This window comes from Gracilinanus agilis, chromosome 3 (genome assembly GCF_016433145.1).
Source record: "Gracilinanus agilis isolate LMUSP501 chromosome 3, AgileGrace, whole genome shotgun sequence".
NCBI lineage: Eukaryota > Metazoa > Chordata > Mammalia > Didelphimorphia > Didelphidae > Gracilinanus > Gracilinanus agilis.
The window spans coordinates 55,253,146-55,270,371 of NC_058132.1; the positions used below are offsets into that span (position 1 = coordinate 55,253,146).

General features: G+C 39.1%; 1 protein-coding gene across 1 annotated transcript in view; it reads right to left on the reverse strand.

The window, feature by feature from the left end:
* The window catches only part of UBR4 (ubiquitin protein ligase E3 component n-recognin 4), a 161,355-nt gene that overhangs the window by 139,221 nt on the left and 4,908 nt on the right, over positions 1-17,226 (reverse strand). Inside the window, exons 2-12 of the mRNA XM_044668702.1 lie at positions 16,998-17,148; positions 8,528-8,625; positions 7,424-7,527; positions 7,058-7,187; positions 6,811-6,950; positions 6,334-6,436; positions 6,035-6,176; positions 5,769-5,893; positions 4,829-4,953; positions 4,052-4,111; positions 3,773-3,963 (exon numbers count right to left, since the gene is read on the reverse strand). Coding sequence (XP_044524637.1) covers positions 3,773-3,963; positions 4,052-4,111; positions 4,829-4,953; positions 5,769-5,893; positions 6,035-6,176; positions 6,334-6,436; positions 6,811-6,950; positions 7,058-7,187; positions 7,424-7,527; positions 8,528-8,625; positions 16,998-17,148 — 1,369 coding nt within the window. The remainder of the gene's footprint in view (positions 1-3,772; positions 3,964-4,051; positions 4,112-4,828; positions 4,954-5,768; positions 5,894-6,034; positions 6,177-6,333; positions 6,437-6,810; positions 6,951-7,057; positions 7,188-7,423; positions 7,528-8,527; positions 8,626-16,997; positions 17,149-17,226) is intronic.

Sequence of the window (17,226 nt, forward strand, 5' to 3'; positions counted from 1 at the left end):
AGCACATATTCCTTTTTTTTTTTTTTTAAACCCTTGTACTTCGGTGTATTGTCTGGAAGATTGGTGTATTGGTGGAAGATTGGTACGGGTGGGCAATGGGGGTCAAGTGACTTGCCCAGGGTCACACAGCTGGGAAGTGGCTGAGGCCGGGTTTGAACCTAGGACTTCCTGTCTCTAGGCCCGACTCTCACTCCACTGAGCTACCCAGCTGCCCCCACATATTCCTTTATAAATGTAATAGTTACAAAAGTCATCCCATTACAGGTATATGGCAAAAGGACAAATAAAAACAGCTTTCTAAAGAATAATTACAAATTTACTATTAGTAAATACCTGAAAAAATGTTCAAAATCACTAATAATCAAAGAATTGAAAACTAAAATCCTGAAGTCATCTTAAAGCCCTCGAGATAGAAAAAATTAAAAAATGGGAAAAATTAATTGTTGCCTGACCTATAGGAAGTCTGGGACAATTAATTCATGAATTAATTGGTGAAAGGACAAGCTAAGTGGGGTCACCACTGTATGTATCCACATACAGCACCAGGCCTAGAGAAGAGAGGTCCTGAGTTCAAATATGGATTCCTAGCTGTGTGACCCTGAGCAAGTCACTTAATCCTAACTGCCTAGCCCCTACTGCTCAACAAAAATTAGTATCAATTTTAAGACAGGGTAAGGGGCTTTTAAAAAAAAAATCATTATTGTTAAGACTGAAAATTGGTACAATTTTTCTAGTAAACAATCTGAAATTTGTTCATTCCCTTTGATCCAGATATCTCTTTACTGAGATCATGAATTACAGTCCCTATGAAGATGATGTATCCAACCCACAGATCTCCCTGCACTCCAGTTTTGCATCACCAATTGCCTGTTGGACATCTCAAACTTTTCTTTCTCTGTATCTCCAGCATTTTACACAGTGTTGAGAACATAATAAACACTTAATACTTGTTGACTAACTGACTATAGATTCATTTCATGTATGGGTTGGACTACACAGTCTCTGAGGTCGATGCAATTCTGTAATCCTAAAGAAGTTATTGTAAGCAAGAAAGAACCCACATGTGTATAAGTGTTTACCAAAGCATTATTTAAAACAAAAGGATCAAAACCCAATAGGCATGGCACCTAGGTGGCTGAGTGGATAGTCAGGCCTAAACATAAGAGGTCCTGGGTTCAAATTTGACCTCAGAAACTTCCTAGCTGTGTGACTTGGACAAGTCATAACCCCAATTGAATAGCCCTGCCACTCAGAAGGTAAAGGTTAAAAAAAAAATAATAGGAACTCAATAGTTGGAAAGTGATAGGATAAGTTCTGGTTTATTACGGTAATAAAGTATCACTGCACTGTGAGGAACGATAAATATAAGCAACTGAGAGAAATATTGAAAAGTCCTACAACGTGATGATGAGTGAAAGGAAGACGTGTCAAAATACAACACATATCATGCCTAGAGCAATGTAAGTAGAGTCACCATAGAGAAGAAACATAATTCTGAATATACACAGGAATTAATTTTATGTCAAGTTATCAAAGTAAAAGTATACACCCCTTTTATATTAATTGATGATGGGGGCAGCTGGGTAGCTCAGTGGATAGAGAACCAGATCTGGAGATGGAAGGTTTGGGGTTCAAATATGACCTCAGACACTTCTCAGCTGTGTGACCCTGGGCAAGTCACTTGACCCCCATTGCCTACCCTCACCACTCTTCTGCCTTGGAGCCAATACACAGTACTGACTCCAAGATGGAAGGTAAGGGTTTAAAAAAAAATTTTTTTAATAATTGATGATAAGCTTTTTGTTAAGGAATGTACTTGGTGAGAGTGTTTGTTTTAGTGTTAGCTGGAAAACATGCACATTGAAACTAGACAGTACAGTACCAAGTTTGTTTTTTAATGTAGCATAGATATTTATATATAATTCTTAAACATTATTAAATATTAACTAATTTTTATACATTGTAAAATTAATTTAAAAGTAATTAAGTTGATTTGTTAGCTAGTAAACTAAAAATTAGATATATAAATGAGATCTTTTCTTTTTTGTATTTTTGAGATTAAATTCACAATAAATCAATTTAAGTTTTTTTCAAAAATTCAATTCTATAAAATTACTCATCTCAAAATCAAGAGGGAAAGCCAATAAATTCAACTAAGAAACTATCCACTTTGCATGAAACCATTCCTCTCTTTTAAAGTAAATTCCCTATGCACTCTTAACCTTATTCTTCTTGAGACCTAATGATCAATCCCTGAGTTCAGTATTCTGTTTAACTATGGAAAAATAAAGGCAAGGAGAAAAGGCCAAGGATATAGTACTTCAAATAGAAAAAAGAACAGAAAGTCTTATGTAGCAGCAAAGAATTTGAAATGAAACAGATGCCCACTGATTGGAGAATGATTAAACAAATTATGGTATATGAATAATGCAATATCATTATATCATAAGAAATGACAAATATGAAGAATTCAGAAAAGCAATGGAAGAGTTAGTTACATGAACTAATGTAGAATAAATTGAAAAGAAAAACAACATGTTGACTACAATAATATAAGTGCAAAATATAGGAAAACTCAACTGAATGTTACGTATCTACTTACAGCCACACTCGGTCTAGAAAATGAAATGAGAAAATGAATTTCCCCTCCCTTTTATACAGAGATAAAGGACTATGGATACAGAATACTGAATTTAATGTCAGATGTGTTTTGTATGTTGTTCATACCAACAGTTCTGCATAACTGTTCAATTTTTTTTTTTTAAACCCTTACTTTCTGTCTTAGAATCAGTACTGTGTATTGGTTCCAAGGCAGAAGAGCAGTAAAGGCTAGGTAATTGGAGTTAAGTGAATTGTCCAGGGTCACACAGCTAGTAAAATATCTGAAGCCAGATTTGAGCCCAAGATCTCCCCTCTCTAGACCTAGTTCTTAATTTGTGGAGCCACTTTAAGCTGCCCACTAACTCTCCAATTTTTTAAAAATTCTTTACAAGTATAGGGCTTGTTGGCCACAAATTCATTCAGAAAAGGTATAGTAAAAATGAATGATGCTGTTATTTTTGAGAAAGAGAAAAAAGAGAAGGTGACAGGGAGGTGAGAGAGAGAAAAGGAGTGAGAAAAGGAAACAGTCTTTAACAACATGTAAGCCAAATCTCAAAATTTCTTCCTTTGCCACCAAGTAATACTTTCTACCCAGATTTCACTAAAACGCTGAAAGATTGTGCTGTGATAAATTTTACATTACTGTCATTTTATAAGGAAAAAACTTCACTGAAGCTGAGAATACAAAGCCTCACTCTATGCAATAAGTTCAAAATAAAGAGGGAGGGAGAAAATGAAAAATCATAAACTCTCCAAGACAGAAAGGACCTAGAAGTTCTATGGTTCAACCTGTTCTCTCAGAAATATCCTTGATAAATAGCCAATAATATGCTTAAAAGCCTCCAGGGATTAAGAAATCATTTTCTCTCCCCAACAATATCACGGTTGAACAGTTCTATTTGTTAAGGAATCTTTCCTTACATTAAACCAAAATTTCCTTCTCTGTTCCTTTCCTTCCCTAGTTCTGATCCTAGAAACCAAGTCTCCTCATTCCTTTCATATGACAGCTCTGAAAATAGTTGAGGAATAATGATCATGTTCTGCTCCCCTACCCAAATGGTCTCTTCTCCAAAGTTCTACAAATGCACTGATGCCCTCATTGGTATATTGGTGTCCTTTACTGATATAAAAGGAAATGGGAAAAACAAACCAAAACCCAGTAGTTACATACCCTTTCCCAGGTCCCAGTTTGGGGGAGCCCACACCCTCTTTTGTACGAGCAATGATGTCTCGAACTCTGAGAGCAGCCAGTGGATCTTTCTCTTTCCCCTTATCAGCTAAGGCAGTTGGGCTGAGATTCAAGATGAGGAAGAGACTATTCAGCAAACACCAAGCACCCAGCAGCTGAAAGTTCTGGTAGTGCTGAAATGAGAGACAGAGTACAAGTGAGAATCCAAAGAAATCCAAAACTGAGAAATGTTGAAGGATAAGTTTAACTAATGCTTTCTACCTCTCCTCCAGCTCGCCGGGAGTTGCTGATGGCCTGCCCAATCATTTCATAGATTTCAAGCTGTTGGAAAACATATACATAAAATGTGAGACAACATAAACCATTTTGCAATAAAATGACTAATCCTTCTCATACCTCATCTAAGACGACTTGTCTCTTCTGAGTATTGTAATATAGTTATCCCTTACCTATAGTGGGAGTTACACTCCAGAGACCCCCATGATAGGTATCCAAGAAGTAGCAGCATTATATATATTTATTTTATTATTTATATATATTTTAAGGCTTTATAAATCCTTCCCACACTCTTATAAACCTTTGCCACACTCTTATAAACACTTCATATGCTCTTAAACTTGTGCAAGTAGTAGTGGCATACTGCATTTCCATTGTGTACAGTACAGTATCCATCTGCAAAATCCTGTGATATAGCAAAAACTCTGTGATACAGAATATATATATATATTTTAAACCAGCAATATAGTGAAGCCACAATAAGTGAACCACAATATAGTGAGGGACAACTGTATCTCTATCACAGAATGACAACTTTTACCAGGTTTACTGCCATGGCTAAACTGTGTTTATAACTGCATAATTAAAGAAAGAAAGTAAAGCTTCTGAGAAGTAGTCTATCTATAGAAGGCCACTATCTACTGAAGAGGCCCACTTTTCTTAATGTACATCTCCTAAGCCCAACTTTTAAGGCAGAAATATTTCAGCAACTAAACCTCTGTCTCCTTCCAACACCTTTCAGTCTAAGCGCCCTTGGCTTACACATTTCTGAACAATTGTAGCAGCATCATTTTCATAATCTTCTTCTTTGGAGCTAGTAGAGCCTGTTCGCACCTGCTGGGTACTGCCCACATGAAGAATAGCCATGCATGTGGCCACACTTACACCTGCAACAAAAGAAGCAGAGATTCCATGAATTCCTGCTAAGAGCCCTCAGGTACCAATCTGTACTATATCACTAGGAGTAAAGAAACAGAACTGAAAGTTGGAGAAGACACTTCAACAGGTGGAATATTGTTGGGTGGAATGAGGGACAAGGCAGCTAGGGTTAATTAATGAAGATAAAGCTATGGGAAAAGTCAAGATGAGAACAGGACAGTGAGTAGTCCAATGGAATTGTATGAAATAAGGTCAGAAAAACCATAAAGCATTTTTCCCCAATTAAAAGGTGGCCATTAGGGGGCAGCTGGGTAGCTCAGTGGATTGAGAGCCAGGCCTAGAGACAGGAGGTCCTAGGTTCAAGTCCGGCCTCAGACACTTCCCAGCTGTGTGACCCTGGGCAAGTCACTTGACCCCTATTGCCTACCCTTACCAATCTTCCACCTATAAGTCAATACACAGAAGTTAAGGGTTTAAAATTTAAAAAAAAAAAAAAAGGTGGCCATAAACCTCAAAGAAAATAAGTTCATTCTCAAGGCCCACATACTTTAAAGCATCAGGATGAATGAGGGACAAGGATGATCCAGGTGTAAAACAGGGAGCAATTACAATATAAAGCACTCTGTGAAGCACCACTGGTTTTTCCTATGGTTGAAAAGAGCCTGAGTTATGGGTAACTGTCAGCTCCTTCTCAATCATCTGGATAGAAGACAACGGATAGACTTTGTGGAGAAAGAAATCAAGCAATAATAAAAAAAAAAAAATCAAGGAGATTCCCAGAGCTAAAAAAGCAACCTAGAACTAAGCCCAAACAACTACTCACCTGCATATAAACAGCTAAGGCTGAGCACTGTCACATCTTGTAATCGAGCAGGATTAAGGGGTTCCAAAACAGGGAGAGAAAGGGTATCCAATGCCATGGTTACATCAATGACTAATGAATGAAAACTATAAGATGAGAGAGAAGACATAGTAAGCCTGGCTAGTCCTTTTAATATCTTCCCTTCTATAACCCTCAGGTCACAGTTAACTAGCAATAAAGAGTTAATTATAGCTCTCTTTTAAGAGACAATCTTTGCAACCTCTTACCCATTACGGACAGCAGTGGCATCTGCCACTGTTGCTGGCATAATGAAGAAGGAATTAGCCAACACGGCATCTTGGAACCGATTGATGTAGCGTAGGAAATATGGAAGATTCAGACACACTCGAAGCAGCTTCTCTGAGCCACCTGCACCAATGATAAGACACAGAGCTACAAATGAGACCCTGTGATTTTACTCCTTTTCATAGAGAAACTTGCAGAGATAAGGTCTGGTTTCTTGACAATCATTAGACCTCAGCCTACACTGACTCTATATTCTAGGGTAATATGTTTCTCATCTTACCAAGTTCCTGTAGACTAGCCACATTCTGAGCTATGAACACATTCTTTGTCTTGATGGCAGAGGCTTGATCTGTTGAGCACTGGTCATCATTTTCTCCTTCCATCTAAGTGAAAAAGAAAGCCATTGAGACCCCCTCATAGCAGCTAGCTGCCACAACTTCATTGCTTACTGTCCTAAAAGGTGGGAACCAAGCCAGAGCCCAGCAGTCAAGAAAAAATGGTAAAATAATTAATTTAAAGATGAAAAAGACCTTAGGAGTCATCTAATCCAGCAGTTCCCCTACTTCTAAAACTTCACTGTTCCTAAGCCAACTCCAAAAATGCTATTCTCCAACTTTATGAAAACAGAAAGGTTACTTGTCCAGAGCAAATAACAAGAAACACAGAATGAATCAAAATGTGTTAACTATTATCTTTTACTCACTGGATTAGCAAGTGATAGAGACAAGAGTATTTTAGTTAAGCTAAAGACTCTCACCTGAATCACTGGTGAGAGGGATGGTGCTGCTACTGCTCTAGGATTGAAGACTGAGGTCAACTGGTTCAGAAAGTTCATTTGTACCTCCTTCTGCCTTAGCTCTGGGCTGACCGGTGAAGCCAGCTCCTTCTGATCTTCCACTGGATTAGTTCAAAAAGAAGTGGGACAAAAATGATAGCGGCAAAGCAGCAAACAATCTGGAAATGCCAGGAGCCAAATGGGTAAATCCTACAGGGCAAACACTTACCATCTGAGAGAGTCTTCACTGTCTGTGGAAGCTTGGCAGATTTCATCATTGCAGTGAAAGTAATGATTTCAGTTCGGTCTAGCCGGCTACAGCCAGTGCACAGGCCTTTGATAAGGAGGATCAAGTGTTTCTGGGGAGAAATCAAATTTAAATGTCTCTAAGGAAATACAGTGCAAAGCATTCTCATGGCAAAGGCTTAGAGGAACAAAATTAGGCTCATATTAACCAGTGCAAAGTGGACAATAATTCAAAGCCTCTTCCACTATCCTTCCCTTTTCCTACTTCTCTATGCAGCAACCCAAAACCAAATAAGAGCAAGAAATCTTTCAGCACTGGATTGGTGGCATGCCAGTCCACAGCTCTCACCTGGGATACAGCACAGGCCTCATCTGGATTCTCTAGACGCAGGAGGGAGAACTCAATCAGGACTTTGCAGGCAGCTGCCACTGACTGGAGCTGATTTCGGGGAACTGAAAAAGCAACCAACTACTTGTGTACAGGGAATAGCAACCCTCCTTTATCAACAAATTGAAGCAACTGATAACAAGTTTCTACTAAACCCCTACTAACACCCTCATCCACCAAACTATAATTATAGCCAAAGCTGACAATGACCAACCATCATTTCTTCACCATTGATATTTGTTAATCCTAGTTTCTCTTCTATTTGTTCAATGTGAAAAAAGGTATTCCTTTACCTATATATCTATTTTCCCCAAGGGCCCTTGCAAAGCAAGCAAGTTTAAGGTTTTATCTCTAAAGACAAAGGAACCGATGCCATCAGGACATGATGCTTGCTATCAACAATTCCAGCCTCTTACCTGGAAGGATGCTGACGGTTTATGAAGTTTTCATGTCTACCTGAATAACCTGCTAACTAAACAAGTCAATAAAGAATTCAGGTACTCTGGTGCTTTTTTAGGCAGCAACATTAGAAATATGAGTTTGGAGTGATAAATTATTGAAATATAGGAAACATAAAATACAAATTTTATAACCAAATGGATAAAAAGATAAGAAAATGAAGGCTGGAAGAAGTCATTTCATGTTACAGGGCACATAAAGAAGACAAATTCTCCTTCAGACCACAATCATAGGACGGAATGCTGCTTTGGTAAACTGCCTGTTAGCCCCAAAGCTATGGACTATTGAGAAATTAACTCCCTCATTGACAGACATGTGGAACCTCACATGAAGGGCTTTTGCTGGAGGGAGAAACCTAATGAGCTGAGGACCTGGTCCCTCAAGCCTAAGGGCATTTTCTACTTCTGCTCAGGTAGGCTAAGTTAAAGTGAACTTGTCAAGAGTAACGATGTGTTTGCTGTGTGTCAGCTCCTGGAAAGATGGCTTGGGAGTGTTGAAGCAAAGACACTTCATTAACCAATTTATGCAGCCAAACCTAACTGGAGAAATAAAATTCCTCACAATTCACAGGACAAGAACTGGGAGTAACAGCAGCTGGATACTTACTGAGGCTACAGACCGTTGTGATATAATGTGTGGAAAGTGCAACAAAGGAGGAGTAGAAGGGCTCATACTGCTTGTCGTGGTGCAGGATTTCTGATTCGCTGCAAAGACAACATAAAAAGTTGGCAAACCAGAAACTTGCCTGAATCAATAGCACATGGTGAACATTCATTTAATTAACAGCTTCAACTGGAATATCTACTGTGTGTCACATCCTTCTCCACAGTTTTAAGCAATTCTGGCAATCCTACCCACCCATTCCCTTTACCCCTCAGCTGAAGAACTCCTGCTTTTTTAAAAGATCCTCACAGTAGGGGATAGCTAGGTAACACAATGGAGAGAGCATCAGCCCTTAAGTAAGAAGGACCTGGGTACATTTCTGGCCTCAGATACTTCCTGGCTGTGTAGCCCGGGGCAAGTCACTTAACCCCAACTGCCTAGCCCTTACCCCTCTATTGCTTTAGAACTGATAGTATCAATTTTAAGACAGAAGATAAAGGTCTTTTAAAAAGAAGATCTGTAGAGCCCAGAGCATAAGCCCCTAGGCTAAGGGGATCAACATGGATCAAACATCCATGAAAATAGTCCAGAATTTAAGTGAAGAAGGCACTGAATAGTCAGTGACTCAATGGAGACATTAAATTTTCCTGAGAGTTTTGATTCTCAAGCTAGAAGCATCCTAGCCTCAGAGAGAGATAAATACTGAGAACTAAACCTGTGCTGTCTCTGGGCAACACCAGTGAGGATACCAACAGGAAACTGTCCTGATCAGAGGGTCCCAGTTCAGGGTAGCCATCACCTCAGAAGACTCTTTGACCTTTATTATTTTAGAATTCTAAAATATGAATTGGTCAAAGACTGGTTCCTTCTCGGACCAGTCAAGCAACCACTATTTCCTGAGTGGCTATAATGTGTTAGGCTCTATGCTAGGTAGTGTTAGGATGTTTCCTTTGATCTGGCTTTATTTCAAGTAAAGAAAACAAAAGACATCAAAAATTCAAAGCCAGGAGAGAATAGAAAGAGCATTTAGAGCTCCAAGCTATCATCAATAGATCTTACTTCATAAACTAAGTGTGGTAGAACACAGATGGCCCTTGTTTCAGAAGATACAAAACTTGGATTAGAGTTCTGGTTCATACACACTTTTGAATAAGTCATTTTACTGATCTAAGCCCCAGTTTCCTCATCTTTAAAATGAAAGAGTTAAGGGACAGCTACCTGGCTCAGTGGATTAAGAGCCAGACATGGAGATGTGAAATCCTAGGTTCAAATCAAGCCTTAGATGTTTCCTAGCTATATGACCCTGGGCAAGTCACTTAAAACCCATTGCTTAGTCCTTATCACTCTTCTTTCTTGGAATACAAACATAGTATCAATTCTAAGATAAAAGGTATGGGCTTAAAAAAAACTATTAATACCAACACATAAAACACAGGAGAGGAAAAGTGAGGAAAGAAGAGTGAACAAGCACCAAAAAAAGCATTCTTTAGTATTTATGAATCTCTTAGCCTCGGTTCCATCATTAGATGGAGATTAATAAATTCTTGCCCTGACTACTTCAGTTGTTAAGATCAAATGAGATAGTACATGTAAAAGCACTATAAACACAAATTATGAAGTTATTTCAGTTTTCCCTTTGTGATTTGAACCATCAGAGTAATAATACTAATACAACTAAGAGAAATTTTATGAAGCAAAGTTCTCACACTGAAAGAGAGAAATTCTGTTAGAGAATATAGAAATTGCTATCCTGAGGATGAGGTTACACCAAAATGCTGAAAAAAAGTTTGGCCTCATTTGGCCCAGATCAATGTTGCCACATTGTTATTTAATGCTTATTTTTGTGAAAAATGTGTCAGGTGTATACCAGGGCACAAAACTGGACACTGACTCTTGCCCTTAGTAATTGAAGTTTAACACAAAGCAAAAAACACAAGTAGAGAAAAGATAAGAATGTACTTGGACAAAAGATGGGTATTGGCACAGAAAAGGAGAGGCAACCTTGAATTACTCACCATTTTAAGAGGAATCTAAGTTCAATAAGAAATAGTTAAATCTTTAAAAAGGTTCTAAGGGAGAAAGTATGCTAGGAAAGTGTATTAGGTAAGTTAGGAGGTCATTCTAAGAAATGCAAGAAGTAATGAGGAGTACAATGAAACTAAGTAGGAGAAAAGAGCAAGTGGCAAAAAAAAAATTCGGGGAAGAGAAAGGCAGAAACATGAAATGAAAATGTATACAGAAGCAGATAAAGGTAGGGTCAAATTTGCCAAGTAACACTTCTGTTTGTTCAGTCCTCTGGAATACCCATTTCTCTTAACCTACTATAGTCTAAAACCCAAATGAACCTAATAAACTGCAAGGCCAAGAACCTTCATGAAAAGATTTGTTGCCTTATATTTGAAAATGCTACATATAATAAGAAAAAGAACAGCAGCTACCAAACAATGGACTATGATCATAAAGATTAGGGCAAGGAAAGAGAACTGTCTTCTCTTTTTTTTTGGCAGGGAGGTACAAGGAAAAGAGGAATTTACTTCCATTCTCACCTCTCAGGCAACTTAATATCTTCTATTTCTGATATTTGCCATTGCTGATATTTTCTTTCTACATGGTCTGTCTTTTTTTTAACTATAGCTACCTAACTCCTCCTCCCACTAGCCAATAAATGCCAACAGTTAACTAACAAAAAGTTCTTCCCAACTCTTTCTTGGCTATCAAAAGACATGATGCCCCATAGTTTTCCATGCATTTAGTGGCATTTCAAAAAATGCTGAGGAAATAAATGCCTTTTTTAGATATCTTGTTTACCTTGGAATCAAAGGGAAAAATCAATACTCAGAGAAGCTAAAGGACTTACCTAAAGTCATAATGACTATAATAGGATTTAGGTCATTTGTCTACACAATTAAATAGTATTTCCCAGTGATGGAAATTTGCTTCTATTTGTTAACTACCATGTTATGACACAAAGCAATTAACCTAGTAGAATTGTAGCCTTCCTCATTGCCTTTTTTTCAGACACAAAGGTTAAATGAAAAATAATAGCAAATATTTATATAAGAGGCTTTAAAGTTTAAAAAGCACTCCATAGAAATGATCTTATTTGAACCTCACAAGAAATGGGGGTGGGGGTAGGAAGCATTACAGGTATTATTTTTCCCATTTTTCAGATGAAGAAAGTGGTCACCCAGCTAATCAAGTGCCAAAAGCAATTTCAAACATTCTATCCACAACTCCATATTGCCTCTCATTTGTCTGTTTTAAGAAATGGATGCCTAAGAACTTTCTGGTGGGGGCATAGCAATGACAAGTATCAAGTATCTTTGCATTACATAAAGAGGAATTCTATAACCAAGAAGTTCAGTAACAACACAGGAAACACTGATTTAGGGAAAAGTTGATAAATTTCATATATGAAGATGAATGAGAGTTCTTAAAGACCACTATGCTTAGAGGAACAAGTGGCAGAAAGTTTAAAAAAAAATCCAGTATGGGATGCTTTCTTTAAAAAGAAGCCAGTCCTCAGCAATTAAGCTAATTAATTCTACATAAAACAGAGTGCTGAGTTAAACTGATTCTGGCTATAACATATTTGTTCCTTAGTTTGGAAAGGTGATAGTGTTTAAATGTTTATAGTCCTGAGGACATGCATGATGATACATGCAAGCCTCAGAAACTTAGAAGGAATAAACCCATTAAAAAATAGAACCAGATTTCTAATTGTTTTTACCCTCTGACACTTCTGAACATAGAGCACCAATTAATACATGCTAATTTATTCCTTCTTCATTTCAACAAGTGTTTAATTACAAATTCTCAATAAGTAGGGTCTGGACCTTGCAACTGTCCATCCACCTCTTCATCAGAATGGAAGGTAACTACCATCTAAAAGAGAACAAAGAGTGTATCACAATGCCTGGAAATCTCCTATTTCATATGTCATCAACCTCTGAGAGTCATGAGGAACTGACTTAACAGAGCTTCTGAATGCCAGGGTAGGAGGTGAAAGCTGGTAGGAGAGAACAAATAAAATAAAAATAAAATAATCAGAAAGTACACAGCAGCAGGAAAATAGAAGGACATTGAGGACAGGGAAGAAAAGCACAGCCAATATAATAGTGGATCAAAGCTTGGGGATCCAAAGAAGAAAATGGTTCCCACCCCTCAAAAAGAGGAAAAGCAAAAAAAATCTGGACAGAAATATAGGACAGAAAACAATCCATCCATCAAATAAAACATTTAGTCCATTTTACAAGTAATAATAAAAAGAATTTGGGCAGCTAAGTGATGCAGTGGACAGAATACTGGGTCTAGTCAGGAAGACCCAAGTTCAAATTCAACCTCAGACACTTCCTAGTTGTGTGACCTTAGGCAAGTTACTTAACCTTGTTTACCTCAGTTTCCTCATGTGTAAGATGAGTGGGAGAAGGAAATGGCAAACCACTCTAGCATCTTTGCCAATAAAGCCCTAAATAGGGTTAGGAAAAGTCAGACATAACTGAAAACCACTGAACAACAAAAATTAAAAAAACATTGGTCTTAAGAGTCAACAGGCCTGGCTTGTTCAAGTCCTGGTCATGACTTACTACATAGTGATCATAGATTTAGAAGTAGAACAGCCCTTAGGGGTCATCTAGTCCAACCTCCTCATTTTTTAGATGAGAATACTGAGACATTGAGAAAGGACTTCCCCAAGGTCACACCATTAATACAAAGGAAGAGGCAGCTCCTCCAATTCCAGAAACTGAATTCGCTATACTGCCTCTTAGCAAATTATGTATGTAAAGAGCATTGTAACCATAAAGTACTATAGGATCATGTCCTAAGTATTTGTTCTTGTGGTATAGCAACATTAGAATGAAGAATTCATGGAAAAGGTATCCTTTCAATATCTTTCTCCTTCAAAATTCCACGTGAAGGGGCAGCTAGGTAGTTCAATGGATACAGAGCCATACCTGGAGATAAGAGGACCTGGATTCAAGTGTAACCTCAGAAACTTCCTAATTGTATGACCCTGAGCAAGTCACTTAACCCCAATTGTCTACCCCTTACCACTCTTCTGTCTTGGAATTGATATTTAATAATAATTCTAAGATAGAAGGTAAAGATTTTTTTTTAATCTATATGGAATCCTAAAGAAGACACACCAGTGCACACATATTCAAACCAAAGCCACATAACCCTCTCCAACGAATCAATGGGATCCAGCTTTTTCTATAAAGGCCCATGGGAAATGCTTAGCAGTTGAGAACTGCTTCTAAAACAGTGAAGAGTTATGTTATTATTTTGTATGAGCACAGTCAAATCTCAATTATATGAGCTGTCAGAGGATGAGGCAGGTAAAGACCAAATCCTTTTGCCTGAAATCTGGTCTGCCGTACTTAAGTATATTCTCTGGATCTGTTGTTTCAGTTGTTTTTCAGTCATGACTCTTTTGTGACCCAATTAGAGTTTTCTTGGTAAAGAAACTGAAGTGGCTTGCCATTTCCTTTTCTAGCTCATTTTACACATGAGGAAACTGAGGCACACAGAGTTAAAGTGACTTGTTCAGGGTCACACAACTAGTAAGTGTTTGAGGCTAGATTTGGACTCGGGAAGATAAGTACTCATGATTTAGGCCAAGCATTCTATCCTCTGAGCCACCTAGCTGCCCAAGTCCCTGGATTAGGATAGATCATTTAATTTTCTTCATTTTAAAAGAGCTATTATTGGGTGTATGACAGAGTATGAACAAATAATTGTGATTTTGTTTTTACTGAATGAATTGTCTGAGCTCACACAAAGAGCCTAGAGACCCTTAAGACATCTAGCCTAACTTCCTCATTTTAAGGAAGAAACTGAGGTCCAGAAAAGTGAATTGACATGCACAGTAGTTATGAACCTGAAGGCAAATTTGCAGAGGAGCCTAGACTAGGACTCTTGAGGCCAGATTTCAAGTCCTGACTACATCACAGATCTGTGTCCTTGGGTAAATCACTTAACCAATGTGAACCTAAGTTTTCTCATGAAATAAGGGGGTTTGGGCAGGATGAAGGTATTTTAAGCCCTTCTAACTCTACAATCCAATGATACTAATGTTAAATGTGACTACAACTTAATTCGATCAACACACTGAATAAAACTTCAAGGAAAATACTACTAATCTAAACGGTTTTTTTTAAAGCAGAGTATATAATTTGAGGGTAAGATCTTTGATATCTATTTATCTTTAGAACATTTCTGGTTTGATAACATAGGAAATGTCTACAGGATTTACTGTGAAGCAGGACTTGTTATATCATAAATTCCAACTAAGCATAACAATTTGCCAGGATGTGGGCCTTGCTGAAGTAAAATTACTTTTTTTCTGAATTTCTAATTTTTTTTCCTTTGTAAAATGATTTAATTAGCGGCAAATGTAGAGAGTAGTATAAAGTTCTGGTTGGAAAAATGGAAGAGGTCATCTTTTCTAGAGATGAACTCAAAGAATAATTTCTTTCATTACATTTATTGAAGTCTGAAGTGGTAGCAAAATAAGAAGACAGGAACTCTGTAATAACATCCCTTTGTAAACGAACAGCTCCTACCACCTGATGGTAGTGGTATCTCCACCATGAGAAAAACTAATGTGAAGTCAAGGCTTAGAGAAAGTTAAAGAGCTGGAAAGGAAACCTCAGGTCAACTAGTCTAATATCCTTGTTTTACAGATGAGAGTAGTATAATGGACATGGGAGTAGGTCCAGAGGTAGGAAGCCTAGCTTAGAATCTTGGCTTTGACACCATTACCCTATGGGAAGAAACTCAGATGCTCTAGATTTTAAAATAAGGTCTGAAACCTAGGTCTCCTGAAATGTCTTACTGCTCTTAACTCTCTCCACCCTCCTGCGACAGAGAATTCTTACATCCCTGATCTTCCTCCAGCAACTGCTCTCTCCTCTCCAAGCTTCTCTGGCATATATTGACAAAGCTGCTTATAAAATAATTTGAAAATATTATATTTTTTACACACACAAAAAGAACTCTTCATCATGGAAAAAAATTAAAATTTCTTGGTCAAACAGTTCAGGAGTTTTCTGACCCTTGGTTTTGGATAACTTTAAAACCGTGACAGAGATATCTAAAGTTTATGGAAGGGAAGAGAGAATGATTGCTGTTAGGTTGTGGCTTAGACCCCATAAAGGCACATGACACCGGTTGCTTTTCCACTGAGGGAGACTCTTAGTTATTAAATTACTGGTTGGCCCTTGATTTAAACCCCAGATTCCTCAATCCCCTATTCTTGGGCTGAGGGGAAGGGTTGCCCCAGGAATGCAAACTTTTCACAAGAGCATAGGACTTAAGGGCTGGAAGGGCCCTATTACAGATGAGGAAAACGAGAACTGAAGACAGAACAACTTGCCCAATATCACAAAGGTCATAAAATAACTGCTTAAATTCCAACCCAGGACTCCAAATTCAGTGTTCTTTGCACTACTCATCCTATTCACAGAGGAGTCAAACATTAAATGTTGTCATGCTACACTTTACAAATGTTCACCCTCCCTACCCACCTTACTTTACAGAGGTGGAAATAAAGATCCAGAAAGATGAAGTCACTTAATTCTGACTCTAATCCTTATTAGCTAGAGTGATCGGGAGCAAGTTACTGAAGCCCATAGACTTCAGCTTCCTTCCCCTATCTATTAAATGGAAGTAATAATAATTGCTCTACTTATCTCAGAGGACAGCTAAAGAGTAAAACACTCTGAAAACATTAACGTAATATATAAATGTAAGTTGTTATTACTGCCCAAGGTCACACTGCTAATAAGTGGCAGAGGACTGAATTCTGTCTTGCCATCATACCAAGTCCTATGATCTCTTCTCAAGATGCAGCCTAAGATTAAAGGGCCATAGATTTAGGAGTTGGAAGGGACTTCAAGGTCCAAACTCCTCATTTTACAGATTATATAGTTTAGGTAGAGAAAGATTAAAAGGCTGGCCCAAGGTCACACAAATAATTAAATGGCAAGATTTGAATCCAGATCCCCTGACTCCAAAGTGGATGTTCTGTCCATTGATCCTCCTCCCATGGCTTCAATTTTCACTGTCACACCTTCAGAGTACCACAAGTGCGGGGAGAAGGGGAAGGGGGGCCGGACATCTTTCACAGAATGTCAGAAGTAGAAGGAACCTCAGGCATCCTTTAGCCCAACTCCCTCCTTTTACTGAGAAGTTAACTCTGGCTCATATGAGGAAGTGACTAGCCCAAGGTCACACAGTGAGGCAGTGGCAGAAGCTGGACTCAAACCCTGGCCTCAGGACCGGGAAACCAGCGCAGTTACCACTCCTCAGACTCCAAAGCATGTCTCTCGAGGGAAACTGAGGCAAGAGCTCCTCGACCAAGGTCCCGAGGCGCTGCGGGGGGAGGGGGGTCGGTGGGGCGGCGGCCAGAATGATGCAGCAGAATCTACCCCCCTGCCCCGCCCGGCTCCCGGTCCCCGCCCGGTACTACCTCTCGATGACTGAGGCCACCAGCTGCGGCAGCTCCTTCATCTCGAAGGCGGAGTAGGAGGCGGACAGCAGCGGCCGGACAGCCACCTCCCAGCCTGGGGCCGCAGCCGGGGCCGCAGCCGGGACCGGGGCCGGGGCCGGGGCCGAGGCCGGGGCCGGAGCCGGAGCCGGAGCCGGGGCCGAGGCCGGGGCCGGGGCCGAGGCCGGGGCCGGGGCCGGGGCCGGGGCCG